This window comes from Chenopodium album, chromosome 3, assembly GCF_948465745.1.
Source record: "Chenopodium album chromosome 3, dcCheAlbu1.1, whole genome shotgun sequence".
In the NCBI taxonomy this organism is placed as follows: Eukaryota; Viridiplantae; Streptophyta; class Magnoliopsida; order Caryophyllales; family Amaranthaceae; genus Chenopodium; species Chenopodium album.
In genome coordinates this window covers 13730469-13743233 of record NC_137836.1, presented here as the reverse complement: position 1 = coordinate 13743233, position 12765 = coordinate 13730469, and the positions used below count along the sequence as shown (strand labels likewise).

Genomic DNA, 12765 nt, shown 5'->3' with positions numbered 1-12765 from the left:
AATAACATCTAATTTTATCCAAGGTAGTCTAAAACAATAATTACTCTCATCATATATGACAATGGCAAGTATATGTTAGTATTTTAGACCTTGTAATTGTATTTGTGGGTACAATAATACTAACAAGACAATATCCATATGTTAGTATGCTCCATAATATTTAGACAACCATATGTGTAAAATTACTTGTGGACATTTGTTATTGTGATCTATTACTAGGCAATTGAACTGAACTAAATTAAACTAAACTGAAGTGATCTAAATTGATTGGAGCTGAGCTGAACTGAACTGAATAGAGTTGAAATGAATATTTTATGAGAGAAGAAAATTAGGAACTGAACCTGATTGGAGCTGAACTGAACTGAATTGCACTGAACTGATTGAAGCTGAATTGAACTGAACTGAACTGAAATTTAGTTAAAGTGAACAGGCCCTAATTAATTTACTATAGTATTTATTGGCATGTAATTTCTCCATTTATCCCACATATATACAAATTTTATACATTTATGTTTGGGTCACTTAATTAAAAAGTTTATAGGAAATATATTAAACTTGGATTTTCTCCTAAAATATCTTTGTTTGTTTACTTTATCTAATGCAAGTAACAAATAAAACATCCGTACAACATAAAAGGCAGAAATAAGGTAACTGAAAAATGTCATATGATTGGAGGTGGGTGGTTTTGGGCAACGGAGGTGAAAGATGGGGTTGAGAGCTTGTTCTCTTAGCTTCACCCTATAAAAATAAATTTCATGTTTATTAAGCGGGAGAAGAAGAATTAAAAAATAAATAAATAAATTATATTGTGGTTGGTCGTATGGTGCGGCCAACCACATATGAAACTTTGTGTTAAATTTCTTCTTCTCCAGTTAGCCACCCATATTACCCCCATCTCCAAGCTATCTCCTCTTTCTCTCTCCTCCTTTCTCAAAAAAGGGTAGCATACTTGCAAAACAAACAGCATGTGATTACAAAAGGAAGAACGCATGTCCTCCACCAACGCGTCATCGTACTCCGTGAGCATGGCGTATTGTGGTTGTGGGTTCGGTTGGATCTATGTTTGTCTGTGGGTTTAGTGTATGGTGGTTGTGGCATGGCGTATTGGGGGTGGGGCTAGTGGCGTTTTGGGGGTGGTGGTGGGTCAAGGGTTATTAGGTCGGGGGTTACTTAAGGGGTTACTAGATGGGTACGTAGGTCGGGGGTTACTTAAGGGGTTACTAGAAAGGTTACTTACGTGGGGTTACTTGAAGGGGTTACTAGGGGTTACTTGGGGGGTTACTTAGGAGGTTATTTAAGTGAGGTTACTTGAGGGGTTAGTGGAGGGGTTACTTAAGTGGGGTTACTTAAGGGGTTACTAGAGGGGTTACTTGGTCCGGTCAGGAGTTACTAAGTCAGAGGGGTTACTTAAGGGGTTACTAGAGGGGTTACTAGATGAGTTTCTTGAGGGGTTACTTGGTCTGGTCGGGGGTTACTAGGTCTAGTCAGGGGTTACATGGTCAGAGGTACGTACATTACTAGGTCCGATCAGGGGTTACGTACTTGGTTGGGAGGGTTACTAGGTTGGTAGGGTTACTTTGTCGTCATTTGCTGATTGGGCACCCTGCCGCATGGTACGAGTGCGGCCAGCCGCACTGTAAATTTAATAAATTCTAATAAGGTTTAATAAGTTTAATAAGGTTTAATAAGTTTAATAAGGTCTAATAAGTTCTAATAAAGTATAATAATAAGGTCTAATAAGGTCCAATAAGTTTTAATAAGGTCCAAAAAACTTTAATAAGTTTTAACAAGTTCAATCAGGTCTAATTAGTCCTAATAAATTCTATACGATAGTAATTTTAATAAGGTTTAATAAGTTAAAATAAGTTCAATTCAAATAAGTTAAGATAAATTCAAGTCCAATAAGGTGAAGAGATCACACCCAAGTAGGTGGAGGTTGGGTGGAGATACGGGATGCAAAGAGAAGCGTTAAGGTGTGTTTTATTCAACTGATTTTTACTTATCTGAACTTATCTGATCTTATTTGAACTTATCTGAACTTATCAAACTTATTAACCCTTATTAGAACTTATTTTAGTTATAAATTAAACTTGACAGCCCTGATTAACCCTTATCACAACTTATCTGAACTTATTTTTCCTGAACTTATCTTATCTGAATTTATCTGAATTTATTAACCCTTATCTGAACTTATTAACCCTGAAATAAGTGGAAATAAGGTGAACAGAACAGGGCCTTGGGGGGCTTTTAATGAGTTATATATTCTTTGGGAATTGGGTATGTTACAAGTAAGAGAGGAGAGAGAACAGATGGTGCCCTATGGTGGTTGCTGTCATGGTGAATGGGTGATGAATCTGATCATGGAGGTTGGGGGTAGGAGGGGATTAATGTTGTTGATGTGAGCAATGTCAAATGATAAATTGTTGTGTTGAACTAAAGTGATTGTTCATTGATCATGCACAATGCACTATAATACTTCCTCCGTTTTTTAGTTGACACCGTTTGATTTTTACATTATTCACACAACACGCTTTGACTCAGTTTTATGGTTTATAGATACGATAAAACATATTCATGTGGGATCTTGTTTGAATCGTTTTAATGTATATTTTATTAATATTCACTTTTTATAATTTTACTATGTTGATAGTTAGAGATATTAATCGTTAAAAACATGCGTTGGCAAGCGTGATAATAGAAAGGTGTCAACTAAAAAATAAAGGAAAAATGAAAATAAATAATTCCACCTTTGTGTGGTATGACAATAACAATTCCACCTTTTGATTATTATGAGGCAATCCCACCTTGGTATGTGATTTTCTTTTAATAGACCATTTGACCTACAACCTGTTAAACAAGTTAAATTTTTTTTTTTTTTTTTAGTTTTTTAAAGCCACATGTCACTCATTAATTGGTCAAAATAATAAAAGTTAAACTAAAAAAAAAACAGGTAGATCAAAAAAAAAAAAAAAGAAAAAAAGAAAAAACCACCACCCACTAGCCACCCCCAGTCACCGTGAAACCCCTTACCCATACCTAGGCCCACCAAAAACCCACCGGCCGCCACTCTAAACCTCCTAAAACGCCGGCCGAACCTCCCAATGCCATAAGCCACCCCCGAAATCACATCCACCACCCTGAAAAACACCACCCTGCCGTAGAAAACCTCCATCCCAACCCCGAAAACCTCCATCCCATCCCCTATAAGGGTCGAAGACCACCGAAAACGACCGCCCGTAACCCCCTGACCCAAATCTCACCCCCCCCCCCCAAACCACCACATCCACCACCGAAATCACCCTCGACCCAAACCTCACCCCTAAACCACCATCGAAATCACCCCCTACACCAAATCCCGCCCCGAAACCTCTATAACCCCACTCAGCCGCCGATAACCCACATCGAAAACCTCCATAACCACCACAACCATCTGAAGGAGTTATGTCTTCGATAAGTGCAATTACTAGATATATCAAGGATCACTATTATGGAGATAATAAGTTCATTCTATAGGGTCGTCAATGTTTGGTGCTAGATATGACAATTGATTTTTGGGCTAGCTTAATGGCCCAAAGCCTTATAGAGTGGATCCTACAAGGTCACACATAAGAGTATTGGGTTAAACAAGTTAGAGGCCCATTATTGGGCCTCATGAGTACATGACATACCATGTTGATAATTGGGCTTGGATAGTTAGAAGAGTCTAATGGGTTTTGGACATGACATGGTTTTTATTTCTAGATATGATCTATAAATATAAACCATGCCTAGGGTTGCATGATAGAACAATTGACATACAGTGAATTGTCACACAAGCAACCAAGCATCCCAAAAACCCTAATTCTCTCTCTCTCTCTCTATTTCGGCCCTCTCTCTCTCTCCTCCCTGTCCGTACGGCTCTCCCTTGTAGGCGGCGCGTGTGGTGGTGCGTGGGTGGTGGTGTGGTGTGTTCGTGACTCGGATCTCCGTTGAAGGTTGATTGAAGCGTTCAGTCACAACTAACTAGCATTAGTGGAGGTTTAATCCGTGCTCGTGGACTAAGTAGAGGAATCACACGTGGGGTTCTTGTTCTCCTTATTGTTCTTGCTCGATCACTTGTGGAATCACGCTTCAAAGGTATTATTCTTACTCTTTATGTGTTATGCATGAGATCCTTGGTTAGGTGCTATATGAATATGATTCATGATTATTTCCGCTGCGTAGTACCTATAATCCCCTACACCATCACCACCGAAAACTCCGTCCAACCTCCTTAACTACCCCGAAAATCCCCATCTCAGCCCCGGAAACCCCCCTTAAACACAACCTTGGTGTTGGTCGGTCGATTTCGAAGGTTAAGGAGGGTGGACGGCCGATTTTTGGTGGTGGTTGAGGTAGGGGCTAGGGTTTTGGGGTTGGTGGCTGGTGGCTGGTTTTTTTTTTTTTTTTTTTTTTTTTGTTTTTTTTTTTTTTGTATTAATTTTTTTTATAATTATTAAAAATGAAATGAGCCTATAAAAATTTGACACATGTCATATAACCTACAATAATAGGTCACCAACAAGTCAAGGTTCATTAAAAGAAGATGACATACCAAGGTGGGATTATCTTGTAAAAGGTGGGATTATTTTTGTCAGACTACGCAAAGGTGAGATTATTTATTTCCATTTTTCCAAAAATAAACAGAGGAAATATTATATTTGGATGTGTATGTTCTCTTCAACTTATTGGACCTAGAATTATATGAACTTATTTTAATTGAATTTATCTAAACTTTACTTAACTTATATGAACTTATTAGACCTTATTAAAATGATCAAACCTTATTGAACATATTAGACCATATTAAACTTATTAGAATTTATTGAACTTATTGGACCTTATTAGAACTTATTACGGAGTATTAGAATTGATCGTATCTTGTTTATCATACATCATTGCTTTGTTCGGGTAAATTTTTATCTTCCTATATATCTACTTAAATTATTGGTTCCTAATTTTATGAATTAAGCCTTTATTGTGTGTATTTTTTCTATTTAACCTATTGTAGATATTTGATAGTAATCAAGAAAATTGTGTACCCTTTTATAAACCACTTCTTAAATTTTATTATGAAAATTTTCCTAATAATATAATCACAATTATGTAATAATGAAATAATAATTTTTAATTTTTAATTATTAAAAAGCCTTTAGAAGCTCAATAGCTAATAATTTAAAATCTTTAGAAGCTCAATAGCTAATAATTTACCTAACAGTCTTACTAAAAATTCAAACATTTACAACTAACCGCCAATTGATAGCTAACAACTAGTTGTACAACTAACAACTACTACAACGGCTTACAATTACACACACACAGTTACTTTTACCGAATATGCCTTATAAGTATATACTACGTATATCTCTATGAGCATGCAACTGTGCAACACTATTGCAAGTGTTCGAGAGTGAGGAATAGTTCAAATGGTTACAACTTTCCTCTCGGTTCCAGGAGATCCTGAGATCGATTCTCACCCCTGCCCTTGTGCCCTTATGGCTTTCTAAACAACAACTACTTAAAAAAAAAAAAAAAAAAAAAAAAAAACCTAATACAAGTGCTTACACTGTATGATTTTTAAAAAAATGGTCAATGACTGTCAACTCATGTTATTATCAAAATCTACTCCATACATAGTATATGGTATTAAAATTAGGAAAAATTGTAAATTTGATTTAACCACCAATTGTAATTTACTCCTTATATGGTATTAAAATTATCAAAAACCTCAAAGCACCAAAATTTGATTTAACCACCTCTTTTTTTTTTTTTTTTTTTTTTTTTTTTTTTTTTTAATAACCACCCAAAAAAATGCAAAAGGTTAGATTTCACCACCTCTATATAATTATTAATTTCATTTTTTTAAAATAAAACATCGATTTTTGCCAAAACTTGATCTATTAAGGTTAATGTGGCCCCTTTGGTCCTTTGAGTTCAATTTGAGGTTATAATTGAAATAAAATTATTGGAAATGCCACGTTTTTCTTGTTGAAAATTACCTAGATTACGTGAAACTCCAATGCAAGACATTTTCAATACTTTATTGGGTGTTTAAAGTTTTTAACCTCAAACTAGATCCAAATGACCAAAGTGACCCCCAAAACTTTAATAGACCAAATTTCAGCATAAAAAATCGGTAATTTTTAGTTAAGAGATGGTGAATCTAACTTAATTTAATTTTAGGGATGTTTTTTTTAATATTAAAAAAAAAGGTGATAAAATCAAAATTAGGTGTATTGACAGATGGTTATTTATGAGTTTTCCTTAAAATTATTATGTTATGTAAAAACATAGATTTTTAAATCAATTTTAGCACTTGTTTAATTATATCAAATTTTGTACGGAGTACTATGTATTTCATATATTAGGTCAGATACTAAATCAATAACCAACTAATTAATGCATAAATTGATTGTGCAATTGTATCGATTTATCATGTATATATTTCTTGTTTATCAGATGATTACTTGATATGGAGTATTAAATTTAATTTATCTAATATTAGTGAATTATAATTGTAATGTATAAATTAACATGTTAAAAATTTCGCCCCCAATAGATAATTTTCGAAGATCCGCCACTAGTCATATATATCTAGTTTTCCTTGGTTTGAATGTAGGGGATATTTTTCAAGCATTAAACATTTCTTGTCTTCTTCCCCGGATGTCATTGGAAATTTCTACTATGTTGTCATGTCTCACTTTAAAAGTAAGAGTATCAACACAGATTCTTCACCTATAATGTTCTATCGTCATATCTGACTTTAAAATGAGAGTATCAAAACAGATTTTTTTACCCATAAATACAAAATTAACTCTTAATTTAATATATACAGTTTTGGGGTTACATATAACATTACCCGAATAATACTTCATCCTAACATAGTTTTTCTTGTATAAGGGAAGTCAAGGTCATAATGACAATTATTAATGCTTATCTGTCACAACTTTAAGAGGATGATATTATACTAAATATAACATTTATTTCCATATTTAAGAATCTACTCAATTATAATCCTTAATTATTGGAAGCTAAACTTTGCGTGGCTTCCCTACCTATCTTATATATATATATACAGTAGTGTTGGGAGCTAAGTTGCATTGCTTCTTTGCCTTATTATTAATAGCGCATATATATATATATATATATATATATATATATATATATATATATATATATATATATATATATATATATATATATATATATATATATATATATATATATACACCACCTACTTTGCATAGATATACACCATATATCACGTATGTGCATGTCAAACTTATCTTAGATTCAATTTGTTGAAAACATCACCTACCTTCAAAGATGACGAAAATTACCAATTGTTTTGCTTTGATATTCATATTGTTTCTGTTCCTCGTTTTGGGTAAGTATCACATTTGATTGTCTCACATTGTTCAGTTAAATTAGCTTGGTCTAATGGTTGGTGCTTAGAACTCACGACCATGAGGTTGTGGGATTAATATCCCATCATATTTTTGAGTTGAGAGGTGGGGGGGGGGGGGATTTCATCATCACCTACTCACGCTTAAGTTGCTCGGAATTATTAATCAGTGCAACTAACCTAGAGGGTATCACCCGACCCAAGCATGGTTTGTTGAATTTTTATTTTTATTTTTTGAGGAATGGTTTGTATATTTTGTTAGAAGACTAAGTCAACGACCATAGGTTTAAAGTGATGGTTAAAGCCTCATCAATTTTATTTACATATGGAATATATACCTTTTGTTGTTTTAAATTGTATGTCGAATTTTGCAGGAACAAACTCATCACAATTCATATTCAAAAACAATTGTCCAAACATCGTATGGCCAGGGACCTTAACAGGTAGTGGGCCCGCATTGCCAACTACCGGCTTCACTTTGAATCCTGGTGCAACCTACAATTTTGTCGCTGCCCCTTCTTGGTCAGGTCGCATTTGGGCTCGCACTCTTTGCTCACAAGATGCTACCACACAAAAGTTTGTATGTGAAACTGCAGATTGCGCATCAGGTACCTGTCATAGGCCGAATTTAGTATTATATATATTTTTGTGACGACATTTTAATTTTTATGCTTGCTATTAACGTAACTTAAAATTTAAATTGTAACAAAAAGTGGTATATTGAGGAAAACCTTAACACAATTTATTCATCAATAAATGAGAATTAGCATCATAAGGTGATATTTTATATTTATACATTGGGACTAATTTTTTTTTAGACTTTTTATCACCTTTTAAAAATAATTTTTATTACCTTAATAAGTTTAAGTTTATTTTACCAACTTTTACAAAAGAATTTTTTAATTATACAACGAGTTAACAACTTACATCTATTATTAATACATTAAGTGTTAGCAAAATTAGAAGAAAACATTTTTTTAATATTTTTTTAAAGATGGTAAATGTCAAATTTGATTTTACCACTTCAAATTTTATTTTGGTTTTCACCACAACTTGACAAAATCATATAAAAATAATTTTTTTAGGTGGTACTCCGTAATAGTAAAAAAAATCCCACTAATTTATAAAATAAAATTATTAATATTTTCATGATTTATTGTTTTCTATACCCGAGCATAAAATTCTCATCACATAAGTATCTAATAAATTAAATTTCGTATTACTCTAGGAAGAGTTACGAAAAAGTTATCAAACAAAAGATTAATGAGGTGATAATGAGCATGAATTTATATTGTAAATTTGTATGAGATTAAAAGTCATAGGCTAAGGAGCACAGTCCTACTAATTCACCTCAAAAATCCAATTTTTATCTTAAATAATCATTATCATAGTGGTTATTCCTTGGCAAATTATTAGGCTTACACTTTCACCTTATTTTTACCAATTTCATTTCATGAAAAATAGGTTTTGATAAGAATTGGTTAACCATTTTCATATGATAACTAAAATAAATTTTATTAAGTTCTAACAAGTTCAGATAAGTAAAAATTAGGTGAATTAAACACATCAATACAATAAACTTTTTTTTTTTTTTTTATAACATCAACATACATCATTTTTTACTAACTACCAATGGGCGTAAGTGTATTATTGAAAAATTAAGTCATACCCATAAATTATTTTGGAACAGGGCTGCTAAAATAAAGGTTAAAATTTTGAATTATTTTGTATTCCTTATTTTCTTCATTTGTTTTTTCATCTCGATTTTTGGTGGATTTAATATACTATGATGGGCTAGACTTGTTTGCAAAGTCTGCAAGGGGTTAGTTGTAGACTTTTTTTGTTCATAGTAATTTTTAATTATGCACATGGTGAAGTAATAAAATCATGGCTTTGTTTTTGGTGCTAAATTCAACATTTGAGTAATGTTACAAGTTGCAACTAATCACACAATAACATAGGTTGCATTACAAATTTTGGTTTAACATTATTGTGAAACTCCTCAATATTCCATTGATCAATATATTTAAAAGGTTTAATATACGAAATTCTTAATTATGTTCGAAACATGTCAAAATATGGTAAAATTTGCATAACAAAAATATCCAATCCAAATATCCTATAGATATGACGAAAAGTTAGTGCTATGTAATTAGTAGTAATAATCATTATCATATCAATAAAAAGCTTTCTTAAGAAATTTTTGTGAATTTGTTTCTCATAGGTCAAGTACTGTGCAACGGAGCAGGGGCAATCCCACCCGCCACCCTAGTAGAATTCACCCTAAATGGGAGTGGTAATTTAGATTTCTATGACGTTAGCCTAGTCGATGGATACAATTTGCCAATATCGGTGGTGCCAACGAATAGACAAAGTTGTAAATCCACGGGTTGCCCCGCGAACATAAATAGATCATGCCCACCAGAGTTGCAACTTAAAGGTGCTCATAGTGGTGCAGTTATAGCATGTAAGAGTGCATGCTTGGCGTTTAATAAGCCAGAATTTTGTTGCACTGGGGCATATGGTAAGCCACAAACTTGTCCACCAACAAAATATTCCAATATTTTTAAGTCACTTTGCCCTCAAGCTTATAGTTATGCTTATGATGATAAGACTAGCACTTTTACATGTCCTAGTGGATCAAGTGATTATACAATCACTTTTTGTCCTTAATTGTATGCATGAAAGACATCATGCAAAATTGTAATGGCTAGTTAGAACTACCATTGTTTTAATAAATATATTTGAGTTTTTTTATAATTTTTTTTTTTATATGTACAGTACTTCTGCCTTTTGGACTTATGATTCTTTTCCTAATATGGGGAAACTATTGACTCATATTGGTATTTTCCTAACACTAAAGGTGACCAAATCAAAAAGTATACTTACTCTGTTTATGTTTAAATGCTAAGTTTTGCATTTTATGATATTCACACAGTCTACTATATTTTTGGTGATTTATAATTTACAGAAAACTTAGTCATACTAGAGCCATTTAATTTCGGATATTGGGTTTGATATGAACCAAATTCTCTGGTGTCCAAAATTTCGAATTGGAAACATATGTACTCTTAATCTAGGGGCGGGGCTAGAAAAGCCACAATTTTGGATATCCCGCTCAAGTTTTAAGTTTTTTTTTTTAAAAAATTGGACCCTCAACTTATTGGTAAAAAAGTAAAAAGAAAAGGCAACTATAGTAAGATTTGAACTCTTGTCTAGAGAATATTATAAAAACCACAAAACCATGATCCACTTGTGTTTTCTATGTCTTCTAGATTGGCTTGGAGGTGGTTTTGAGGTCAGAGTGGATTATCAAAGGGGGTGTAGAGGGGTTGCCAGCCGGTGGATAATGCACCAGTTTAAGTGGTTAAGTGTTGGGGGGGGGGGGTGGCCAACAGGTTTCCGGCTAGATTATATATATATATATATATATATATATATATATATATATATATATATATATATAGGGGAGGGATCCGGTGAGAATAGGTTCATATGTGAGAATTCATACTTATATGAGAACTGATTTAAAATTTAGAACATATGAGTAAAAATTTAGAACATGTGAGTAAAAATTTAGAAGATGCGAGTTAAAATTTAGAACATGTGACTCAAACTAAAATTCTGAACATATGAGTAATAATTTAGAACATTTGTGTGAGTAATATGTTTAGAACATCTGATTTAAGAATTAGAACAAGTGAATAAAAATTTATAAAATTTGCTTTATGAAATTTTAAACATATGAGTAAATTTAGAACATCTGATTTAAGATTATGAACATGTGAATAAAAATTTAGAACAAACTGATATAGAATATAGAAAGTGTGAGTAAAGAATTTAGAACATACGTGTAAAAAAAATAGAACATACGCTTTAAAATCTGAAACATATAATTAAAAATCTTAGAACACACGTTTTAAAATTTAGAACATATAAATTAAAATTTTGGAACAAGTTATTTAGAATTTATGACATCAAACTTAACTAATTTATGGTTTAGAACATGTGAATACTAAATTAGAACATTTGATTTAATTTAGAACACCTAAGGAAAAGTTTAGAACATCATATTTAAAATTTAGAACATACGAGTAAAAATTTAGAACATAAAGAGTATTCTCACATAAGAAAAATTCTCATATAAGAAAAATTCTCACGAGGTATATATATATATATATATATATATATATATATATATATATATATATATATATATATATATATATATATATTGTAGGTTGTCAGTGAGACCATTGAAGACAAATTGACATCATAGTTGGAATTATTAGATACTAAAGTTTTGTTGAGATTATTAAAAAGAATTCCTACATGATTGAAATTATTAAAGTGTATTTTTCATTAAAAAAAAAAATTAAATATTTGACATAAAAAAAGGAAATAAAAAATAAACTAAAAAATTAAGCAGGGTAACCGTCTCTCTTCCCTTCCCTTTCCTTTCTCTTTCTTCTCACACTGTTCTTATTCTTCTCATGGTGTTCATCAATTAAAATCCTCCTCTTTCTCACTCCTCTTCGCATCTATGAACCCCTCTTTCTTGTTCAATTTGGATTTTTGGGTTCCTTTTTCTCGTTCATCACTTTCGTTTGTGGTTTAATTGGACCATAAAAAATGTTGGATTCAATTGGTTGGAGCTTTTTCAATCGTATATAATGGATGTCATACCATTCTATTGTTTTAATTGGAAACATTTTTTATGGTTCATGAATCATGATAGCCAACCATAAATACTTTTGGGATTAAGACAACATTTTTAGTTCAATATGAATAAGTTCAGTTCTATTAAAATAAATTTATTTTAGTAAAAAATAATTTTAGTTCATCAAAAAAAGTTTACTCACTAAAAATCAAAAACTTTGAAGAAACATATAATAGAAAATCAATAAAATAATTTTTAATTAGCATAAAAAATTTAGTTTGTAAAATTAATTTCAGTTTAATAAAAATAATTTCAGTTGATAAGGTGAAAAGAGCAATATTACCAAAAAAAATAAAAAAAAAAAATAAAAAAATGGAGCAAGTCCTTAGTCCAACACTCTTAACACAATTACGCTCTTAATAACAACTCTCAACATCAGAGAAGTCTTTTCATTATCATGTTCAAAAAAGACAAATGTTTCCGTTGCTTCTGGCAAAGTGAATCCTTTGATGGGGCACATCAGATGAATCCAATTAAGCAGATTAGTTTGAGGCGTAAACGTGTTATTTTTGTCAGATTAGAAGTGTCAACAAGAGCCTATACTCAATTAGTCAGATAGAAGGATCCTGACTTCTTTTTTTTGACAGACAAGGATCCGACTTCTAGTTGATTCACATTGGTA

The 12765-nt window shown here is 32.0% G+C and overlaps 1 protein-coding gene across 1 annotated transcript; it reads left to right on the top strand.

Annotated features, from left to right (window-relative positions):
* Nucleotides 1-7344: 7344 nt before the first annotated feature.
* Nucleotides 7345-10097, top strand: LOC145611777 (thaumatin-like protein 1b). The gene is made up of 3 exons (XM_081667150.1): nt 7345-7405; nt 7798-8031; nt 9648-10097. The coding sequence occupies exons 1-3, from the start codon at nt 7345-7347 to the stop codon at nt 10094-10096; spliced, it is 744 nt and encodes a 247-aa protein (XP_081523276.1). The 3' UTR covers nt 10097.
* The last annotated feature ends 2668 nt before the right edge of the window (nt 10098-12765 follow it).